At 32.8% G+C, this 25,219-nt stretch overlaps 2 protein-coding genes across 2 annotated transcripts; both read right to left on the reverse strand.

Moving 5' to 3' along the window:
- Positions 1 to 36: 36 nt before the first annotated feature.
- Positions 37 to 15,148, reverse strand: LOC101267829 (uncharacterized protein At1g32220, chloroplastic). The gene is made up of 10 exons (XM_004244447.5): positions 14,896 to 15,148; positions 12,062 to 12,176; positions 11,878 to 11,966; positions 10,215 to 10,270; positions 10,077 to 10,132; positions 6,889 to 6,982; positions 4,812 to 4,891; positions 2,207 to 2,249; positions 1,208 to 1,299; positions 37 to 751 (listed from the first exon to the last, which is right to left on the reverse strand). Exons 1-10 carry the CDS (start codon positions 14,937 to 14,939, stop codon positions 572 to 574), a joined length of 849 nt encoding a protein of 282 aa, XP_004244495.1. The 5' UTR covers positions 14,940 to 15,148; the 3' UTR covers positions 37 to 571.
- A 6,006-nt stretch (positions 15,149 to 21,154) lies between these two features.
- Positions 21,155 to 22,065, reverse strand: LOC101268125 (protein GLUTAMINE DUMPER 2). Its single transcript, XM_004244448.5, has one exon. The coding sequence runs from the start codon at positions 21,941 to 21,943 to the stop codon at positions 21,407 to 21,409; it is 537 nt and encodes a 178-aa protein (XP_004244496.1). The 5' UTR covers positions 21,944 to 22,065; the 3' UTR covers positions 21,155 to 21,406.
- Positions 22,066 to 25,219: the final 3,154 nt, after the last annotated feature.

Consider the following 25,219-nt stretch of genomic DNA (forward strand, 5'->3'; position numbering starts at 1 on the left):
CAAGTTGAGATTTGTAAACTCATAAATAAATCGAAATAAACTCAAAAATCAAACTGAATGCCTACGAATCAAACTCATAAAATTGTTATACAGTGTATCAGACAGTAAATTATCATTTCTCAATTTATAAACCACTTGCATGCACATATTCAACTACCATTTCTCACCAAATACAAATTGATGAGCTGAACCAATCTGCTCTGCTTGAAATCAAGTTGTGAAGGGAAGAAAAAAAAAACTGATTCCCAATTTTCTTATTCTTTAAGCAAAAACAACTTAGCAACAGACAAACTCGAAAGGAGGGGTAAATATCTGGTGCAGCCTATTGAGCGACAAAAATACGAATGTCATTGAAGAAAAATGCAACCTATTTAGCTACAAGCAAGATGAAGATAACGATTACAGAAGCATCAATTTATTTATTGAGTGGAACCTTATATCTATCTCTCTAGATGTATGCTTTGCCATAAAGAAAATATATGAAAATTTGAAATTTTGGTTTTTCGAGGATTGAAAAAGAATTCTTCAGTTGGTATCAGACTATCATTATTTTCAGATGAAATCGTTCACCTTATACAGATCTTTGCTGGCTGTAGCGCAAGATTCCGTGAACATCAATCACACCAGGAGGGAATACAGGATCTGTTGCTGCTCTGACGGCAACTTTAGCTACTGCAGTGACATTCACAGGAGGAGTAAAAAGAGGCCCAACAAGGGGTATCTGACTCAGAGGTTTTGCACGCTGTAGAATCTGAAAATGTAATCAACAAAAACTTAACCAACGTCGTATAAACATACAAAGAAAAACTATCACAATGCACAAAAAGGAAAAATTTGCACAGATGGAAAATTTATATAGCATGACTTTTGATCAGATAGGAGATAAAAAAAGAGAATCACGTTCCTTTTCCATCTCAAGTATTGTTTTATTACCTTATAAATTTTGTGTAGATGGGACAATGGGGTATGAGGGGCTTTGCATCTTTGGATAATACAGCACATGTTCAATTCAATAACTGAAGGAGTTCGGTTAAGGAATGACTGCTAGGTGAAACAAAAGAAACTAATCTCTGTTGGATGCACATGATAAAAAGAAAAAGTGCAAGGATCAGTGGGTAGTCCAACTTTTGTTCATTTTCCAGGATAACAAGAAGTATGTGCATTACTTGTGCCTGAAAATCAGTAAAATTAAGCAAAGGGAACACACCATCTCTAGAGGAGAACCAATTACACCAAGGGGTAATTTCATGCTCCCAACACGACGGGTTCCATAGATAAATCCAGGTCTCAGGATTATTCCTGAAAAAATATGATATTCATCAGACGAATTTTTATAAACTTGTGGAGCAAGTCTTAAAACTTGATCTTAAATCACTAAAACAGAGATAACAATTACAAGCAGAATTAACTTAGAACATTCCATGAAGTTTTCCTTCTAAAACAAGGAGTGTCTCTCTATATTCACTCATTTCCGGCGGCTTTATCCCGTGTTTACAGAGTTAGGTCAAGCGCTAGATGTGGATCCTTAACTTTCTAAACAAGTTAGTTTGAGCCACTTGTTAGTGGGTCACAAATTCAGATGATTGTCTTCTATCCATCTAAAAGCTCCTCACATCACTCCTCCAACTAATGGCATATCTAGGATTTACTCTGGAGGGGTTGCAAAATAAAAATATAATGCCTATCTGAACTTGGCCCTAACCATTAAGTCAACCTCTTCTCTGGTGTTAAGAGAGTATATATATATGCATAAAAATAATAATAAAAAAGGTCACCTTTTATATACCGAGGGGGTTCGGGTGAACACCCTCCCGACCCCCTAGATCAACCCCTGAATCCGACCCTCTTAAATAAGGCCGATACATGTTGCATAAGCCCATAATGAGGTGACATAATATGCTCTTTAAGAAGAGCCATGAATATTTGGAAATGGAAACAACTAAAGAAGCTTTAATAGTTTGTTACATTGCCCATGCAGTTTGAAGTAAGTGAAGATCAGGACAGGTAGATTAAATAGCACAATGTTTATGATCTGTTGAGAATTATCTGAAGATAACTAATCAAAATTTTGAGAAAGAAAGTAATTGCAACAACCCGATATGAGACAAATTGCAATTTTGCCTATTGCTTCAATGCAAGTCATGTGGTTAATAGACATAGTGGTGCACTAAAAAGTGGTTACGCAATGAAAACTGAAACAGCTTACCTCCGTATGGATATCTTGTTAGCAGCTCAGTCTCAGCAGCTCCCTGCAAACACAAGAGACATGAGGAAGAAGAACAAAATGGTCTCATCGCCGATCATCTGACCTACTTAACAATAAATTCCACCATTATGTGCTACTTTAATTACTCTCTCACCAATTACATCCTAGACCATAACATTCTATTTTTACACAAATTGTCAGTGCAAGTCCTCCAAAAATTGTTTACATCCAAGGTACCTGAAGTCCATTTAAAGATTCTTGTTATCTTCCTTTCTTTCTTTTTTCGTTTAGAGATGGGAAATGGAGACAGAATTGGGACAACTGGTGCTATAGTGTATTGGCATAACTGGTGCTTAAAGTGTCTATTATGTTTTCTAAAAAAATGCTTCCAAACAGCAGAGGACCCCTTGAGGGAATCAACAACCATCCCCAAGCCTCTTCTTAAAGGTTTGGAATTACCAACCGAAAGAAAAAGCATAACTTCTAATTAGCCAATTGATGCCAACTACATCTATCTGACCATGAGTAAGATATCATAATTATGTTGATTATTAAGAAAATGTGTCTATTCATGTGTCTGGATTCCTAAACATGAGCAAGAAAACTATTATAAAATATTATATGCAAAACCTTAAGATATGAAGTGCTAATTACAATATATATATATATATATATGTACATATATATATATATATATACATATATATATATTTTTTTTTATTTTTTTTATGACAAGGGAAACTCGCAGACGCTACCCTTTGGATGCACACAGGGTATATCCCTCGCTCCTATACAATAGCTCGCAAACCACATAGAAGAGGTAACCCGCACTAGGCAAGCCTGGTGCGACGAGCTCGACCCAGAAGGCAAACCCCTTGCTTTTACTGGCAAGGGGTTTCGAACTTGAGACCTCCAACATGGAAGTCCCAAGCTCAAACCACTAGGCCACCCCGAAGGGTGTGTGTGTGTGTATGTATATATATATATATATATATATATCACTTATTAGTATGGAATTACACTGAGTATATTGTTAAGAGGATCCGACAGAGGTGCAGTGGTGTTTTTGGAGAGTTCGAGCAACATAGGCTGTTTTATTAGGATGGGGAATTTGCAGAGATACGTAACATGATATATAAATTAAGGTATTGTGGGACAAATAGAAATAGGACTAGACGGAATTATTGTAAAACCAGGATCTAAAGATAATAGTGGGGAGGTAAAACGAGTTGAATTAAGGCTTGTATGGAGAAATGAGTAAGTCAAGGATGTTAAAGTCTATGCTCCACAAATAGGATTAGATGCAAAAGCTAAATCTTAGTTTTTGCAAGACATGGAAACCTAGGTTCAATGGATTCCAGGAGAACATCATGGGGGTGGGGTGGGGGTGGGGGGGCTATGGTCACGTAGGTAGAGATATAAATGGTCACGTAGGTAGAAAAGAAAAGCGACGATTTGAACAAGCATATGGGTTATGGTTATGGTACAAAGATAAGGCTATCTTACCAATTGCTTTAGCTTATGATTTAGTGGTCGCTAATAAACATTTTAGAAAAGAGAGATTCTTATGGTAACCGTAGTCAAACTGACCTTATCCTTACCAGAATACGTAGGTTTACACACAAGAAATTGTAAGGTTATTCTAAGAGAAGTGATGACCCAACATAGGCTAGTGGTCAAAGATGTAAAAGCTTAAGAGAAGAGTGAGAAAGAAGATGACTAAAAAACAACCATGAATTAGTTTGCGGACACTTGAAGGCGCTAACCAGTTAATGTTTCAAAAGAACTAAGGGAAAAGAGTGGTTTGGACTTGGAAGGAGACATAGACAGACCATAAAAGCAAACATCAGATTGCAGTGAAAAAGTAGTAACTAAACTCTTAGATGTGTCTAAAGGTCTAGGACCTCGACCACAGGAACTTCAGCGGCAGAATGAGGATGTACAGAAATTTACTATGGCTAAAAGCGAATGCTATAAGCTGTTGTCAAAAACAGAAGAGGAAGAAACATTTGAAGAATACAAAGGAATCCAAGAGGAAAGCTAAGAAGGCTATTAGTAAAGCCCAAAGGAAGCTCTAGATGACATGTACCAAAAGCTGGGAACACAAGAAAGAGAAAAAGAAATGTTTAAGCAAACAGGACTGGTAGAGAAGAAGGGTAAGGATTTAAACCAGTTGAAGTTTATTAAAGATGGTCTAAACAAGTGTTGATAGGAGCCAAAAAGGTCAAGGAGAGGTGGAGCGGCTACTTTAGACAACTGTTCAACTCAAACCAAGAGATAACATTTTGGAATTTGGACCTCCACATGTCTTGTGCATGGTAGAGAGATAGCCTAACAATTGAAGAATGCCAGATATTTCACTAGAACCTAGAAAGCTTTTCAAAAGAAAACAAATCAATTGAGTTGATATTCAGAACTTGCAATAGCTTTTTGCTCATGCCTGATGAAAAATTTATTTGGGACCCTAGGAAACATTAAAAGTTTGAATCACCAAGGACAACACATCACACAATGTCTTTTAGTACATATCTGAGTAGAAATTGATATCTTCTGCACATTCTTAAATAGTCACTGTCTACATCAATGAAAAGTATTAAGCTAATACCTTCCCATCATAATAACCTTGTAACACATAATTTGCAATGCCAAAGTCTGCAGCGGAGATGTAAACAAATCTTTTCACTCCTGCACATAGAGATAACGTATATTATAACAACATTACATCGACCACTCTAGCATGAAAACAACATATCAGATTTACCAATTCGGTGTCCTCTTTTCGTTTACACAAAGTGTATGTGGTAGTTCCTCAGCAAAAACAGCATTGAGTTTTTTTTTTTTTTTGAGAACAATAACTTTTATATTCACCAGGACAAAGATTGTAGAAGCACCTAGAATACACACAGAAAAAGGAGAAATGTACACAAGCTTCCAAAAAATCTAGGATGGGGTCAGCATCCACCAGCTCTTCACACCAAAAATGCAAGCTCAGAATGTAGTTCACCTTGACTTTCTGGATTGGGTTACTCTTGTTCTCAAAACATCTGTTTCTCCTTAACCTCCAAATGGTCCACCATATGCACACTGGTATCTCCCTCAACCATTTCTTCTATTTAACATTCTTCCCAGCTTGGTCCGAAGCTATCAGAAGTTCAAAAGTATAGCCATGCATAACACATTTCAGGTTATCCGGAATCGGCAAAAGCTGATGGCTGGGAAGTGTAAGAACGGTGCACAAAAGGTGGGTGTTGTCTATTGCTGCTTCTTTGCAAAGAAACATCTGGATGTCGACTGATACCCCTTTTCAGAAGATTAACAATAGTTAAACAAGTCTTCTGAGCCACCAACCATGAAGAACAGTTCACTTTGTACGTAGCTTTTGCCTTCCAACTTCCAAGGCCAGTTGGGTTGCTGCTGAATCTCATTACTAAGTAAGCATAAGTACCCCCCAACTGTGAACACCTTCTTCCCTATGTCCTCCATGCCAGAGCATCTTCATTTAGTGCTCTGATCCCTTCTGAAAGCTGAAGAAATGTAGACAAAATCCTTCCATCTCCCAATCATTTATCCCTCTTCTGATGTTAAAGTTTTTGGGGTCAAGACTTCACTGATAGTGGCATCAGTATTCCTAGCCAGTTTATATTCCTGGAAAGATGTCCCTCAAAGGTTCTAGGCCAATCCATTTATTATTCCAGAAAGCAATTTTCCTACCATTCCCGGGGGAAAGTTCAATGTTTCTTTCAGAAACATCACATAGAGAGCTGATGGATTTCCATACTACATAGTAGGTGTTGACTTGGGTACTCCATTGGCTAAGGGATCCATACTTTGTATTAGTGACCTCCCTCGATAGGCTGTTCTCTTCTCTAATAGCCACTTTGCCAGTTAACTCATCAACCTCAGGTTTCTGATATCCATTCCTCCTTCCTATTGTTCTGGGCGACTTTTCCATCACCACCAGGTTGTACCCATTATTCTCTACATTCCCTTGCCATAAGAACTGACTCCTCAAGAGTGTCCATCCTTTTCTCCACTTTGGCAAGGATAGGAAATAGGGACATAGATGGGTGGGCATTGCATCTATCACTGTGTTGATCTAGATGGTTCTACCCCCAACAAGGATTTGTACATTTAGAATATCAATACTCATAACTCCCACTGGGATTTTTTTAAAATAGCTGCAAGCTTGCATAGAGATATATGTCCTCATAAGATAACAGAGACCTTTCCAACAGTTGAACTTAAAAGTGCTACCAACCATCAGGTCCTTCCAGGCAATTAACCTACTTTTACCTCCAAGAGGCATGAATAAATATTTAAAATCCAGGTCAAATAAGCAATTAGAGGTGGTCTACGACCAATTTAAATTACCAACAGCCATCTCTAAGACTTCAAATTAAGGCCAGTGAGAAAATTATTTATAAAAAAAACAAGAATTATCTCAACGGCTGTGGAAGGTGCTTTGATTAGTAAGAGCAAGGATACAATCTATAGCAATTAATTAAAGACTTCATGGCATTACATTATTCTAACATTCAGATAAAGCTATCCATATATATAACTAAGCTTCTCATATGGCATTGAAAGAACATAGTTTTCAAGGTTTGAAAAAGAAGTATTAAATTTAAATCTCATACCAATATGGAGAGGTGCTTAAGTAGACTTTTATAGCTAGCTAATACCTTCTTCTGAAGCAGCTCTGATAGCATTTATATTAGCTGTCCCATTGATTTTATACATGTGTGAGTTAGAGCCAAACCCACCAACGCAAGAGATCTGCAGAGATATTTTGCATCGCATAAGCGAAAAAAAACCAGTTCTCGTAACTTTTCATATATATATATAACATAAAAAAGAAGTGGTGAACGTAGTGGTGTTCAGAAAGACTTCGCGAGAATCATATCGAATTGGAACAGTAACTTTATCTGGAAAAAGCATAGACAAATATCTTCAAACCGAGGGAGAGGGAAAACATATTTCATCCCACTTAATTGTAGCTGTGGTTGAAAGATATAGATAAGGAAATCCACAAGTACGGATAAATTTAACTGCTTCCTGAATACTGTGAAGCTCTATGGAGTAAAGCCCATATTCATTTTCAAACCACTAGGGATCCAACTTACTTTCCTTTATTGCAGAGAAAAAATTCTCAGTTTTGAGGGTAATAAAATAGTCATGGAGCATCTTCCAAAAATTCTGAAAAGTATGAGTGAATTGCCTGATTTCAATATAACCCTATGTGTGAGCAGCTAAAACTTGCTCATCTTATTTTTGTTGATGACTCAGTGATATTTTTTGAGGGTGAGTTAGGTTATGTGACCTGGGGTCATTGAAGCCTTGACACACTTTAGCAAAGGTTCTGGCTGATTGCTAATATGGAGAAGTCCAGTATATTCATGGCTGGGGTTGCTATTATACAAAGGAATTATTTGCTGGCTAAGACACGCCTCTCACTAGGTTCTTTTCCTTTTAAGGTATTTTGGTTTGCTATTGTCTCCAAAGAGATGGAGCACGCTGGAATGTCACCAATTGATTGAGAAGATTGCTAGCAGATTAACTTCACATACTCTAAACAATTATCATATGCAGGGATGCAGTGTTATCAAAGGCGAAAAGCGCAAAAAAGCTCTAAGGTCCGTTGGGGCTTTAAGCGCAAAGCGCAAATAAAGCATGGGCTTTAATAAAAAAAGGCGCAAAGGGAGGAAAAAATATAAATATATATGTTTAGTCCAAGACTATTAATTATAAACATGAATGACAAATATATGACCAATGAAATTGATTTTTTTAATTATGAAGTGAACTATCAATTGTTTAGTGTCAATTCTTCATAAGAAGCTCATTGACAAGGAAAAGTTTGTCTTAGAACCTTGATGACGACACTGAAGCGCACATAAAGCAAGGCAAAGCGTTCAATACGTTTTGAGCCTCTTTGAGCCTCGACTCAGGGCTTAAGCGCGCCTTTGATTACACTGCCAGGAAGGTTAAAGGAAGTTGACAGAAAAAATGCTTTGAGGTTGTTCTGAAGAGAAGAGGGAAGTTTCTTTAGTATCTCGGTAGAAAATCTGTTTACTTGAGATGTTTAGGGGATCGAACATTAAAGGGTAAAGGAACTGAAAAATGGCATCTGTTGGAAATTGGTGTGGCATCTAATTGAGAACAAAGCCTCTCTTTGGGTCAAATGGATGCATGGAATAACATTTGGACAGTAAGGACACAGAAAGCTCTACAGGGGTGCAGTTGGTACCAGAAAAATATCACTTCCCTGAAAAAAGAGATGAATGTTTGGTACGAGCATAGGAGCTACAGCCCAACTCCTGGAGGGAAATATTCTATCACAAGAATTTACAATACCATTACTGGGACTGGAAGGGAGATGGAGATTTCTGAACTCAATTTGAGTGCAAAATGTTCAAAATATCATGGATTGCGGTTCCGGGCTGGCTGGTTACCAAGGAGAGATCACTCAATTTACAAATTTCTGTGGAAGAAACGAGATGCTGCTTATGTGATACCGAGGCAGTGGAAATGAATCATCACTTGTTTGGGTATTGCACTTGGGACTAAACTGTCAGGGATCCCTTTATGCAATGGACTGGTATTCAGATACAAGCTGGAGAGATGCAACAAGTTCTAGCCACAATCAAAAGGAAGCGTTGGAAGCAATTCAAGGAGATGATAGCTGCAATTCAGGGGGCTATACTCTTATTATTCATGGATAGCAAGAAATTAGAAATTGTTTAAAGGAGTAAATGTACATGATGAGGTGGTAATTACACAGATTAAGCAGGAAATTGAGAGAGGATAGATTAACCTAAATTATCCAAGCGAGCTCGTGAATTTAGAGGTGTTTTGCAGCATTTACTGTGAAATTAGTGACTGTTCTAAGGCCTAAGTTTCATAACACCCTTCCTAGAAGGTGGTTGTTGGATTAGGTCCTCTTTAGGTGTTTTGTCATTGTTGTTGCAATCAATTGGTAATATTCACATTTATCCAAAAAAAAAAAAGAGGATAGTGGAGCTGAGGAGTTAGGACTAGTCTCACACCAATTATAGACCTGCATTAATTGGTCCAACTATTTTATCACTCTGCTCAATAACCTGCGTAAGAGACAAACACCCTCTCTCTGGTTTTTCTTATCTAAGAATCCAGTATCCAAAACCCAAAACCAACTCCTCCCCCAGAATCTGAGTCTGCGACAAGTAGGGCACTATGAGTTACACTCCCTAGCAAGAAGCTCTTATTCTCAAGGATCTAACCAGAGACCCTGTGAACTAAGCATCCCAGACATCCCATCTCTCTCTGGTACAACCAATCTGACTGATTGATTACTTGCATACTGTTCCAGCTTCCTTACACTCTATTAAACAAAGATAAACCAGATAGTCCCTTCATTATGTGGACAATTGACTGTTCCTACGATTACCATGCACACAGCTCAGGAAAAGTTTCAGTACGAAGAGAATCCCTCAGCGGCAGCCCACAGATAATATCAGCATCACTGACCCAAAAATATTATTCAGTTTTTTACCACAGTTCAGCATATTTTGCCGCGAAAACGGTTCTTCAGGAAATACCACAAATTAACAACACATCTTGTGATATGCTACCAATGATTTTTCTCTAAAGAAAAGGAAAATCCTTAAACACGGCCGACAACAACTTTCTTAGTAGGATTAGCGACTAAAATAAGGAGGAACATCTTGCCATCAACCACCATAACTATCAAATTATCCACCCCCTCAAAAGGGGGAAGACAGACAGAACCAACAAAACATGGGCAGCAGCATTTCTGCTTCGGTGTGGTTCAACCAAGTAACAGTTCCAGCTAGCAGTTATGATAAAATTCAGGGCTAGAGGCAGTACGTACAACAGAAGTTACTCCCTTGAGTGCATCCTTCCATGAATCAGTTGAAAAAAGGTTTCCTGTTAGGAGGAGAAAATGCTTAGAAGGCCCATCAGCATCAAGAAGAGTTAAAAGTAAGTTGCACGACGAGAAACAGCCAACCTTGATGCCAAATCACATTGTTAGCCCAAGAATCTTGAATGGACGACCTTCCTGTTCTACAAAAAAGCCAAAAAAATGATTTGAACAACATGATTGGCAACCCCACAAAACTTCCAACTAGAGAAGGATCATAGACTAGAGGGACCTCAGAATACAATAAATGATAGAAGCAAAAATAGCACACATAGACTGGAATTCCTTTTGATCAAGACCAACAACTATTTTAAGTACACTTATATTAGATATAGACGGCGTGCAGAATGAATTCACAATAGGGATTTGCAAGGAGCGCCTACCTTATTTATTCTCTAGATGTGGTTGAGCTAGTTAACATTATATAAGATAAGTCCCATGAAGTAAACTATTTGCAGAGATATTACATTAATTGGATATCTACCAAATTGAAAATAAGGCTTTATAAACAATAGTGAGACTAATAATGCTATATAGGGGGTATTTTGGACCTATAAATACAAGAGGGGTCTTAAAATAAAATACGGATGTTAAGATTGATATGCACTTTACAAAATAAGACAATAGAAATGATCACCTTCGCCAGAAGATACAAATGGTAGACATAAAGAATAAAATCAGAGGTCAATCTTCGCTAGAGATGATATAGTCCCAAATATTGGAGTTCGTTAGCACCCAAGAAAGTTCATCGCGTGGCACTGCTGCTAAGGAGTCACCTCGACGTCCTATGACGAGGTCGCACGGTGAAGAGCTTCAAGAGAAATTAGTCGTGCTATAATTGAAGATTAATAAGTGCATTCTGGTGGAATATGAGTTGAGAGGCTTGGAGGTGCCTTGTAAACACTTACACGTGCTTGTGAAGATGCTGGTAACATGCTTGTAACAATGCTGGGGAAGCAACAGGAGTGTATCTGGACAATGAGTAGCTAAAACAGAGTTCAGATATTCAGCAGCAAATTCCACCTCTGCAAGAGTTATTGCACAGCAGCAGAAGATCTTCCCCTCTCAATGTTAATTCTCGCTTTCTCCACCCACCCCTACTTCCCAAAATCAACTATTTCCTCCCACCTTATCTCCTCCCCAACTTCAGACCATTGCCCTGTGCATACATTGCTCTTCCTTGCAACATTCAGTGCAACCACCAAGAGGGAGAGAAAAGAATTAGGAGTAGGTCACAAGAAGCTCTTGGTGCATCCAGTTTGACTATAGCTTCCTTCAGTTCCTTTTTCTTGCTTTTAGTTTTAACTTCTTCCCCAAGGGCATCAACAATGTTGCTGAATTTATTCTCCCTTACTTTGGTCAAACTGCAGAGTTTTATATTCTTTTGTTTTGGTCATATTTCAACTTCTCATTTTCTTAGGTCTTCCTTAGTAAGTTCACCTTTTCCTTATTTCTTTCATCTAGACCCGTAAAAGGGTGGAGATGCATGGAAGCAGGGAGTAGGTAATCTAAATTGAAGGATGTGAATTACACAAGATAGGGATGCCACTATGATTACCCTTTTCCTGTCATGCAATATCCTTTCCTCTAGTTAAAGAGTCAATCCTGCTTAACCCCCTCCCCTTGCACTTTCAACCAAAATAAGGATCAAAAACTTAGAAATACCCAAAAGACAGTTCCTAAATTAATATTCATGCTCCAGTATAGCAGACATATATAACAAACCGACAATGAATGTGAAGCAAAATACCTGCTAAGACTAGCAACTGTAAGACCACGATCTAGAGCTTCCTTACAGACATGTGAGCCTACGAATCCATTTCCACCGAGCACAAGTAACTGAAGTGAAAATTTAAAGAGACCTAAAATGAGTGAGTGCAAGCAGCAACATATTGACAGTGATATAATCCCACTAAAACTTAAAGTATTAACACCTTCTCTGTTGGGGGTGGAGGCATATTTACTGTTTCTGCTTCCTCAACTTTAAAGGGCTCATCTGTTTTATTGGATTCAGTTGACAAAAACCGAACATTTCTGGATGATCCAGTCCTGTTAAAAAATTGTAAATCAGACAAACTAGAACAGACATCTCCTATGATTGAAATTATATCTCAATTTTACAATTAAAAATATTGATGGTTTGCCAGTAGAATTGAGAAATAAAGCAAAAATGAAAAGAAGTCAACTCAACAGTTGTACAGTCCTAACTCCTAAGTATATATAATTTACAGATATCTAAACAAAATAACATCATCACCAGCAAAAATATTTAAACAGAAGTTCAATGACTAATATAGAGGTACTGAGATATCTTCGTTCTATGATCTTACGCCTTTCATTATTGAAAATTCCAAGATCATTCCAGTCATATGGAACAGAAATAAACTGCTTCAGATGTTTTAGGCTTCTTTATCGATAAAAAATTTGAAAACTCAAGAACACATCCCATATTTTGACCACACCTTGAGTATTGTGGTGTTTCCTTATTGTTAATAGTGTTGTGGTATATAGCAGCAAAAATTTCTCTTCAGCTACGCATATAATGAATTACTTGAGTTCAAAACCAGGGTATTTAAGCACCAATAAGAGAGACTATAAGGGGATCTGTTGGGGAAACAAGGTAAATAGAACAATAAAATGTCTATTATTTACGAGAAAATACAAATAGGGCTCGATTCATACACTATTCAGCAGTGTGGAAGTTCCCCAGCACTAGACAAGCCTTCCTCTATTAGGAGGATGGGAAATAACAAAATTTAGATAACAAAACCCAACAAGTGGTGAAAGAGAGTAGGTATGTGGGAGTTCTAGTTAGCTAATTCTTGGTATTCAAATGATGAAATCATAATGAGGTATAGGAATACAAGATGGACCCACTTACCTGAGAACCAGGAAACTTGTCACTAACCATGACCAAGTATCAAGAGCCTCCCAACTAGGCCAATTAAATAATGAAACTTGTCCATCTTAGGAAAAAGTGCCACTAATCATTCCAAGTAACCTTTGGACGCTTATCCCAAAGACATGACATTTGAATATAGATTCTTTTGAAATATCTAATATTGTCAACAATTCCTCACATACTTCAATAGCATTTTAGGATTCAAAGAACAAGACTTGTTAGAATTGTATGGTCCAAATGCAAACACCTTGGTGTCTCTTGCACTGTGAACCAAACTTGGACAGATAAAATATGACTTACAGAATTACTGGTGAAATTTAAATGTGTAATAATTCTATGAACCAGTAATTCCTATTGTATGTCAAAGATCTTATCAGCCACATTGTGATCCCCACAATTTTGGTTCTTGACGCAGTTTTGCATGAATAAGTCATGCACATGGTTTTTCGTGAGAGCCCCAGAGACTTAACCAACATCTCATAGAAGGGACCCCACTCCACTCTCATTAGGTGAATTCGTCAACTCATCAAGTGTACATTGCTTTAAATACACCACTCTTAAGGAGTATGCATTCATTAAGAGTTACATCTCATCCTCACAGTTCATAGCTAGTAAGCACTCATCTTTAAGTAGTTAGTACTTCAATGTCAATATCGACTTGTTATTACTTATATAAACTTACTTCATGCCTCATGGAGTTTCCAATCAGATAACTTAGTTTACCATCTCGTTTGATATCCTGTTGGCTGTAATATCTTCTTTCATTTCAATAGGTGGTTGTAACCTCATTTTTTTAGGTATGAAGAATTAATTTACATAACACGAGAGAGATCAGCCAAATTTACTTCTAACTTCACATAGTAGAGGAAAATTATTCAATCTCCTAACCATAATGTCTCAATTTCATGTGCCTATTTCTATACACATAAGATAACTTCTTGGCAATAGCAATTGTTGCTTTGAAATCATAATGCATAAACAAGGGATGTATTGTTAGAAAATCATTTTCATAAGAAAAAATATTCTTTTCTAGGATTTTTGCTTCTCCGTTCCTCACTAGTGGTCATTTCATTATTTGTCTTAATAGGTGCATGAGAAATTTTATCCAGCCGTGGAAAACTATGCTCAAAAAAATGATCATTTTTTGTTCCAATAATAGTATTGCAGCCAAACACATCACTCTTTAAAACAAAAAAAACCGATATGCAACATTATGTTCAACATATCTGATAAGCATGCAATCAAAAAATTTAGAACCTGGCTTTCTCTTTTTCAGTTCAGACAAAAGAACATTAGCACGATATCCTTCCTAACACATGGCAATGTTTAGTTAGCAAAAACGGGAGGTTCTCGACACTTCACACTATTTAATATTAGCCTAACTATACTCCAACTACTCAACTTCACACCTTCTTGATTTTGCTATCTAAATTTTATTTTTCCAGCTCACACTAACAAAGGAAGAATTTATTAACACTGAAAAAAACTTCACACTATTGAAATAGCTTAACACTACATTGCACGAGGCCCTATCGTATTACTAACATTTATCTTTCTATATTTTCCCCTCGTCTCCCCAAAGGTATCTACTAAATAAATGCTCAGGCAATATATACGAATTTACATCCCAGTTGCTTGATATTTGCTCTTCCTTCCATCTTTTCCCTTATAATTTAGCATTAAAAAACATCTTTTATTCAAGCAACACAAAATCCACAATTTCACAACATATAGAAACAAATCAACAATGCAGAAAACTCAACAGAGCCATTAAAAACCCAAAACAGACGAGGATTTTGAGCTTTTCTATTCAGCACAAAACAAAATAAACTTCATAATGGAACAATTAGGGCGAAAATGTGTTACCAGAATCTGGAGAGAGAGGATCGAGCTTGGATTAAACGTGACATGATTCCGTTTCACCTATCGAATGAATCGGAAAACTGCGAAATGGAACAAGAGAAATCTCTGGATTTTTCTTATACTGATACTGTTGCTTATGCAATGTGTATAAGTATTTTTTAAAAGGTTGATTGCAGAGACAGAGAGAGAGAGATTTACGTGGACGGTTTATGAAGCGGCACGCAAGTGGAACATGTGGCTTAATATGTGCCGAGGCCCCAAATGGACTTTTGAACCCGAAATCAATAACGGGTCTGGTAGGGCTCGGACACAGGCACATATAATATATCATTTATTTTAGGCAAATTTAGGGGATTAACTAAATTTATTTACTCCATCAATCATCTTAATTATAGTTTATATAATTATCACTCGAATTAATATTCTATCATTAATTATATGAAATGATTTTAAGTTTATATAATTAGTCACATTTATATATGTAATCCGTCATATTTTTGTATGATTCGCTATTAATAATTTTTGTTGATTTGTATTTATATACGAAGGTTTATAGAAATACACATATTTTGTTTCATTTGTTTCCATTACGCTCTATTACTTTTAAGAATCTCTAAAATCTTTCATTTCTTTAATGTACCCGAGTTGTATATTAATGTAATCGAGTCAGTATTTAATGTATTTGAGCTACGTATTATGAATCCGAGCTAGTTTTTAATATATTCGAGTTATATATTAACGTATTCGAGACAGTATATAATGAATTCGAACTTCGATTATTATATCCAGTTTTTTTTTTAATTTTTAAGGGGTTAATGTATTTATGATCTTATTAGGGATGGATTTAATTTCATATTAAAATTATGAGATTTATGTAATTTACATTTCTATTTGTTTATAACGATGATTTCCTTTGGTTTTCAGTTTTGTCATATTTATATATACATTCAAATCTTTTTTGTGTATAACTTTTTAAAGTTTGTATAAATGTGTAATTTTCTGATTTTGTATAATATAATTTATACAACGTAATTTATATAATATATTTTGTGTAATTATTTAAATTTTATATGTTCATGTTTGTATCAAATTGTTATTTCAAGCTTTATTATATTTATATAGTTTCATACTGTTATATTACTCAATTCTACAAAACAGAAACAAATGATCACAAAATGTACATGTGAATTATGCAAATGAGATGTGAATTATACAAATTATTGTCCACTCTTGCTCGACTTTCTCAATCTCTCTCGCCAGAATATATAAATGCATATGTATAATTTATATTTATTTAACCGATATACATATACAATTCATTTTTTTCCACTCTATGGCCTCTCTCACTTGCATTTCTCCTCCCTATATGCATGTATGAAACGTAATTAGCAAACTATAATTACGGAGTGTAATTTGACTATTTTTGAGTGGCTATGTGTGAAAGTTCTTATTTGTTTTATCATATTTTCTAAATTTGCAAAAAAAAGTTATTCTCTCATATTCTAGGATATAACACTTTTGATAATGTACGTAACATACGCGATATATTGAGATATTCAGTAATGTATACGAAATTGAGACGTGATATATGGAGACGTTGAATGATGTATTCAAAATTAAGACGCGATTTATGAGACATTTGAGACCGATCCGAATTTCACCAAATTTAAGAGATTTTTGTAATTTTAAAAAGAACATGGATAAGATGTAATTAGCCCTTACATTGTGAATTTGTGTAAATACCCAATTTATTATTTGATTGAGTATTTTTTAAAATAAATAATTATCAGTTTTAATAATATTTTTATTTACAATCATTTATAAAGATACTATAATTATTTTGTTATGTATTAAAAACTAATTATACATATAATATAAATATATTATTAGTATTTTAAAATATATTAATTTATTTGATAAAAATTAACATAATTTATTATAAGTGTATTAAATTGTGATAAATATGTCATATATGAATAAAATTTATATTATATGTGTTTTATAAATTAATTGCTATTTATAATTATTTAATAAAAAAAATTATTACTATAAATAATAAATATTTTTTTAATGTCGCATATTTATGCAAGCCTTCTTAAATGATTCAGGTGCTTCGCTTTTAGTGCAATTGTAAAACAATTAATGAAAAAATTATGATAAATATATATAGTACTGTTATACTTCTAATCATAAATTATATTTGTATAGATGACTTGTCGTATTTTATGAATTTCTTTTACTTTTTGAAATAAATAAAATAATATTATTATTTATTATACGTTGAAATACTCCATTCTACGCAACATATTAAATAAGTTTATAAACTGATCTTCAATATCATTATAAAATTTACTTTGTGATGTAGTTTGATAAGAAAATTTGAATGCATATTGCTTACCAATAGTAGTATATATGGTATATAATATATTTCTAAAAACAGTTATAATATAGTGTTAACTCCTATATTAATTTGAATAATTAAAATTCACACAAAATATTTTTAACATTGTTAACAAGAGAAAAAAATAAATAATAATGTTACACGTTGTGAATTCCATACATAATATATAATATAAACATATTTTAATCCATGTAGTGAATATATAACTAAAATACTTTTAAGGGAAAAGGGTCAAATATGTCCCTGTATTTTTCGAAAAAGTTTAAATATGTCCCCCGTTTAAAGTTTGGTCCATTTATACCCTCGCCGTCCAATTATTGGTACAAATATGCCCTTATGGGCGTTAGTTGGCCACCTCAAAATATCCAACGCATTTTACTTTTCTTTAATTATCCAAATGGATATTTCACGTAATTTTAATATTACAGCGTGATATTTATATTATAAAAGAGAAAGGGTCAAATATGCCCCTAAAAATCCAACCCATTAAACCCTTTTATTACCCATATTTTATGGTTCAATTATACCCCTTTATTACCCGTATCCGACCCAAAACCCATATCCCTTTTCCCCCATTTGATGCCTCTAGCTTATGTGTTTGTTTGGTCATTTGCATTTATCAATGTTCACCTTGGTGGTTGGCAGCATGTCTAAAATGCTCTGTAATTTCAATTGGTCATTGACTTTATCTGGCATGTCCTTTGCTTTATTTGACACTCCTGTTTCCGTCCTCTTTCAGAATGAGAACTCAGCTTTGTGGCTTCATGGACATGGTTCAAGAACAATGCCAACTGTTCCCGCCAACACAGTGCTCTAGTCATCTCGTCTGTGTTTTCTTTTAGCTCTCATTTCCACTGATTTCAAAAGAAGATGGTGAGATACGGGTAATAAAAGGGTAATAAAATTGGGAGAAAATGAATATGGGTTTTGGGTCGGATACGGGTAATAAAAGAATAATAAAATTGAGGGGAAAGAGATATGGGTTTTGGGTCGGATACGGGTAATAAAAGGGATATAATTGAACCATAAAATATAGGTAATAAAAGGGTTTAATGGGTCGGATTTTTAGGGGCATATTTAACCCTTTCTCTTTTGTAATATAAATGTCACGCTGTACTATTAAAATTACGTGAAAAATCCATTTGGGTAATTAAAGAAAAGTAAAATGAGTTGGATATTTTGAGGTGGTCAACTAACGCCCATAAGGGCATATTTGTACCAATAATTGGATAGCGAAGATATAAATAAATCAAACTTTAAACGGGGACATATTTAAACCTTTTCGAAAAATACAAAGACATATTTTACCCTTTTCCATACTTTTAATACAAATATATTATAAGTATTTTATATGAAGTTCAAACGTATCAGTGCTATCTAAAGTAACTTACATCATCAAAAATATATTATATTTGTCCTAAAATTACAACTATCAAATTCATTACAATGTATAACATTACATTCGAATTGTACTACAATCACAATTTATATTTTATTCAATTATAATACAACTTTTTAAAATTTCACCCTTTTTCTTCGAATCTCTAAAATAATTATCTCACATTTTTCCTAAAATAAATGAGAGTAACATTTTAACAAAATTAAAAGGTTTCATCAATATGAAAATAATTATCTCACATTTTTCCTAAAATAAATGAGAGTAATATTTTAACAAAATAAAAAGATTTTATCAATGTGGTGCACTAGTTGGAATGTTTCAGCTTTAATCAGAGGTCTCGGTTCAAGCTTTGGATATGAAAAAATTCTACTGAAAGCGCCTTCCCCAAATGAATCATGTAATGCACGATTCAAATTTAGTCTGAGCTCCAAACACCGAGTTGAAAACTAAAAAAAAAATTAAAAGGTTTCACAGGCGCATTTTTGCCGCGTTGCCCACTTTCACGGACAATGCACCAGCCTCACAGCGCCCAATTCAACATCAGCTTTGCAAAGAAACTAGTGCCACAATTATTTCACTTCACCTATTATTCAACTACCACCACTTTGAAATACGATTTTGCGTGACACAAATTTAAAATAATTAAATATCTAATTTAAATATTAAATATTAAAAAAAATAATCATAATTATAAAAAAAAATTAGATATTGCTACGCTCTTTTTTTCTCAAAGATATTGCATAGTTTGGATTTTAATTGTTAATTAGGGCATGAAATTTTTAATTGTTTTAAAATTTAAATATATATCATTAAAAATATATTATAAATCATAATAACTGATAGATTAATATATATATATGAAAATATTACGATTAAAAATAAATTTATTTAAATTTTGAAATTCAAAAAAGTCACAAAAATGAAAATGAAGAGAGTTTTTGTTATTTGATATTAATATTGAGTTTTGATTAATTTAAATTTTACATGGATTTAATAGTATTTAGTAATATCTTTTAATAACATAAGTTTTTAATACAACATAACATAATAATAACATGTTCAGTAATTTCTTTTATATTTAAGATTAAAATTCTAAATCTATACTTGAAAATAAAGAATTTCTTTTAATAACATAATTTTTTTAATATAATATAACAATAATAATAACATGTTCAGTAATTTCTTTACATTTAAAATTAAAATTTGAAATTTATACTTAAAAATAAAGAAATTCATTTATTTTACTGTCATCCTTATCCATAGTTTGAGACATTTGCTAACATCACTTCCCATACAACTAGAGAAGCATTTAATTTACTCCACTTTAAATTTTAATATATTTTTTTCTTTTAAAGCTTTTTTAATGCTAAATACACTTGAATCCAACAGATAGAATATATACTTTTATTGTTTCTTCTCCACTTTATTATTCTCCTCTTTAGTGGAGGATCAAAATGCATTAGTATTTTATTTATTAAATTATTATAATTACATATACACAATGGATTAGATCAAAACCAAGATCTTGTCTTTTAATTTTTGGAGTTTCATTTTAAGTAGCTTTATAACAATATTCATTTATTTTTTTTAAAGAAAGAATTTCGTATTTTAAAAATATATATCTGCTTATTCTTATTTTAATTCAGATTAAATCAATTTTTAGGTTTTGATATATTCATTAAATAAATTAGGTAATAATATTTATAAAGAATTTTATTTAAAAGAAAATTTTATTTATTTGCATTTAATCTTAATAACATTTCTTCAACTCCATCTATTCATCGCTATCATCATCAACAATTATTACCTACTATCCCCGTTCTTACCATTCATTATCAACTATACCATTAATCATAACCACCTATATAGTTATCAATGTCTATTATCCGTCGTCACCGTTATTAGCTATCATTTATTAGTATTATCACAATCACGACATGATAAAGATACACTATTCTAATACAAAACTTAGTGGTTGATTTCTCTGCTCAAACTCATATAACATCAAGATAAATTATATACCTGACATGATATATATATTTGACAAAATATTCTATAATATATTTTAAATTTATCAATAAATATTATTTCATATCTAGACTATTACATATTTCCAATTAAACACCTAAATATATAATTAAGTATTCTATAAATACCGTCGAATAGAAAAGATTTATTTTTTTATATAAATAAATATTCTCAAATATTCATTATGTACCTAAGTGAAACACAAATATCTAAAATATAATAATTTTAATATCTAAATAAAATTATTAATAAATTTAAAAGATTACGTAACCGTCCAGTCTTGGAAGTGAGGGTCTTGCAATCATTCCAATCCCTCTACTCTAGTATTAGCAGTTTCCTGAAGCCATTCTGCTATCATTCTAGTTTTTAGTAAAGTGACTGCCGTTGTAAACTAAAAATACGTCTATCAATGTTTAAAATTAAACTCTAAAGCATAAGAAAAATAAATTTTACATCCATTTCATCTCAACCAAACAATTTACAAATTTTCGTCAACTCAAAACTGAAAATTGTAATCGAGTTGATCGAGCAGAAGATTTTTCAAATAGGAAATTTTGAGTTTAATATCATCTGCATGTGTTTCTCAAGTAAAATTCGAGTTTCACATTATGTGTATGCATTTATCGATTGAGCTCGTTGCACGAAATTTGTTTTTTTTTAAAAAACAGAGTAACGGAAGAATTTTTTTACTGATTTTGTCTATTGATGTTTTGAGATTCTCCATGGTTCATTTCTGTAACTTCGATCACAACTTCTTCTTTCTCCTTTCCATCACCTAATTCTTCGGTTTCCTTTTCCAATTTCTTCTCGAATTTATTCAAATCACTTTCATCTCCCAAAACAGAGTTTTTACTCATCACAGGTGTAGCCAAAAAACTCGGCCTTAAATCTCCAGCCATTATCACAACTATTTTCTCTTCAAACACCGGCATCGCCTTCATAATTCCGATCGCCGGTTTTTCACCGTCGCCGGATTCAGGATCTACTTCCGAATCGTGATCAATTTCGCCGTTTTCTCTTAAATGACCGGAGAGTTTCCAATAAGAGCAAGCTAAAATTAGAAGAGCGACAGCTATTAATCCTAACATAGCTGCTAGACCACCGAATAGATACGGTACCGGAGAATGCCATGGCGATCTCTGTGACATCGCCGGCGGTGAAAATGTAGCTTTTACGGTTGATTTTGATTGTTCGAAATTTGATAAGTCAATTACTGTTCTCATTTTTTTCTGTTTTTGGTTGAAATTTTTGTTGTTTAGAAAGTTTAGTGAAAACTTTGAGGTGTTTTTTTTTCCTCTTTGTTTTTTGAGCTTGAGAAGTACAAGATAAGAATGTGTATTTATAAGAGCAAAAGAGCAAGAAAAAAAAAAAGGGAGAAAAGCTGAAAATTCGAATATTTTTTGTGGATCAATAAATATTACGATGGAATGACAAAGTATTTTCTATTAGTTATTTTTGAGTTTAAATTCGATTAGATATGTGTCATTTTTGTTAGAATATGTTTCATTTTTAAATTCAAAATTTTCTCATGTGAATTCAAATTTAGTATAAAATTTAATATGATATCAAATATTAAATAAAATTATTTTAAAAAAAATTATATTTCAGTTAATTTATATTTTGAAGACAAGCTTTTTATTGATTTGAGAAGAGGCTGGACCTTTGGGTAGGTAGATTTGAGTACTACATTTTAGTGGTACAAAGTAAGTTGAAACAGTTGAATTGTAACCTCAGCTAGAAGTGTTGCATCAGTCTTGATTCGATTTTATTGAATTTGATTTATCGGATTTGGTTATTAATGGTTCGATTTATTCAATAAGAAAATGCTCATAAATAGATATATTATTTCTCATTTTTATAACAATTTGGATTTGACGCGATATAGTGAGACAAATCAATTAGTTGTAAATTTTTAATATAGTGAAACAAGAAATATAATGAAAAATTGCATAAATAAGATATAGATATAGTACGAAGGTTACAATTACATGTTACAACCAAAATATTATATGCAATTTCTGATATAAGTAGAATTATTGTAACATATGAAGTGTGTAGATCGTAGTGTGAAGCATTAATATAATGTCCAGTTATGTTAAATTATTAATATTTAATATTTATGAAGGATAATAATAGTAAATTACTATCGTCTAAATGAGTAATCAGTTTATTCAATAACCCAATTCTAAAAATTAATATCAATCTTATAACCTAATATTTTTTTTATAAAATCATTCAAAACCTAATAACTCATAAGTCATAACCCAATAAACAAAATTTGATTCGATTTATTGGTTGATTCAAATTTTTCAAAACCCTAACCTCGGCCCCTATTGATCAGAATGTTATTATTAATCCAAATGAAATACGATGTCTTAGCTGAACATAACTTTAATATTCTTCTGTTGTTTCTAACACAAATTACATAACTTAATTAATTGTTATGTTTTTTTTCGAATATCATGGTGATGGGACATGTAAAACTTAGTTTGTAGAGGAGATAGTTGGGTGTGTGAAATAAGTCTTGCACGTGTATAGCAGAATTTGATAAATACATATATCTTTATATTTATATGATCTCTTAATAGCGTCAAATCTTTTATAAAAATCGTGTGATCTTGATTCAAAGCGCAATATTATACTATGTTAATAATATTTTTAGGCTGATTCAATATATTAGGTCTTGACGTGGATATACATAAAGTTTTCAGGTATAAATGTATTTCAAACATAAATATATCTAATTAATAACCACTATTTTTTTTATCTTTCACATTATTTATGAACACTTTATTACTATCTCTATTGTAATTTATGCGACATTTTTCAAATTTTTCGATTCAATTAATCAATAGTTTCTTTGATCGTAATTGATTAATTATTTTGACTTATAATTTTTTTTGTGTAGTTTTAAAATATGTAATGTTTGAACTTTTAAAATTAGAATCGTATCACATAAATTATGACTGAGTAAAAGTTATGAATAGAGCCGTGTTAAAGGTGAGCAAGGCAAAAGAGGGAGGGAACTATGTTCCTTTATTTTTTTGCAACTTTTGTTGTGGTGCAAATTGTTAAATATTGAAGAATCATGATAACTAATGAACCTAAAAACATGAAGCATGCTTTGTGGATTCTATTTTCATGTGCAACACACACACATTCTTTTATGTGTAAATATAGTTTAGTTGAGACTCTAGGGCTTGGAAATGTCTTGGCACATGTTGATGAGACCTAACTTACACTTAAGTGCACAAGAATATCACAGTCTTCCATTTTGCATTGAGTTTTTCTTTCATTATTAGTAAAAATAATTCAAGCATGGACATGGACCGTGGTGAGATAATCGGATTTCTCGCTCTATCCTTTATTAGAGGTTTTTTTTGAGTTTGGATACTGATCATGAAAATCATATTGAAAGCATTGTCCCTAATAGATCCTGCATTGTACTATCTGAATTCGATTGAGTTAAGATAATAATAATTTTTTATCTAATATCTATATTGATGGAAAGTAACAAATTCACTATTAATAATATAGATCCACGCAAACAGATTTGTACACCATCGTTTAAAAAGAAATTAAGTTAAATTTACGATAAAAAATATTATCTAATATCTATATTGATGGAAAATAATAAATTCACTATAAATAATATAGATACAGATAAGCTGATATATACATCACCGTTTAAAAAGAAATTAAGTTAAATTTACTAACAAGAGGATGTTGTTATTGACATTGACATCATTAAGTAATATTCCTACAAGTGAATTGTGTCTCTATAATGATGATGAAATACAACATTATCTCATTGAAAAATGAAAATGGATTCTGGATTTGGGCCCACATAATGGGCCTTTGTTGGGCCAAGTGGCAAATAGGGAAACCGCACTCAAGCTTTTAAGTGTATTATTGGGTTAAAAGAAAGTTTACAATCATTAATCAAAGTACTAAAGAGGTGAATAAAAGCATATAATTTGTGGGGTAAAGTGAAACATTACAATCATCCATACATGCTATTATTATTTTTGCTTTATAATTTGATGTTATTTTCTCATACATATCCACTAAACAAGTAGAACTTGAGATAAATTTTGCATCCATTATGTGAAAATTTCAAATTCTTTTCAAATCATTTAATGCAAAGATGTTTTATTTAAAATAAAAGAAAATTTTTAATGTACAAGTCAGATCTTCGTTGCTAATGATCTATAGCTAAATTGCTTTAGCTAGTAATATTTTTATAAGTTGTTGCAGATTTGTTGCTGGATAAAATTAACAATAGATTTTACTGTTAGATACAAAATTTATATCGTGATTATATATTTTGGTAAAAGAAAATTGGAATAGATATATGTTTTACTTGTTGAGAAGCTATAGAAGGACAAAAATGGCAAGTATTAAGTTATTGTAAAAGAAAAAAAAGATAAATATAAATGATGAAAGTGGTTTTTGTCGATTTAATTAAAAAATATTTTCCTTGAGAAAATAACTTTTAA

The sequence above is a fragment of the Solanum lycopersicum genome, chromosome 8 (genome assembly GCF_036512215.1).
Source record: "Solanum lycopersicum chromosome 8, SLM_r2.1".
NCBI lineage: Eukaryota > Viridiplantae > Streptophyta > Magnoliopsida > Solanales > Solanaceae > Solanum > Solanum lycopersicum.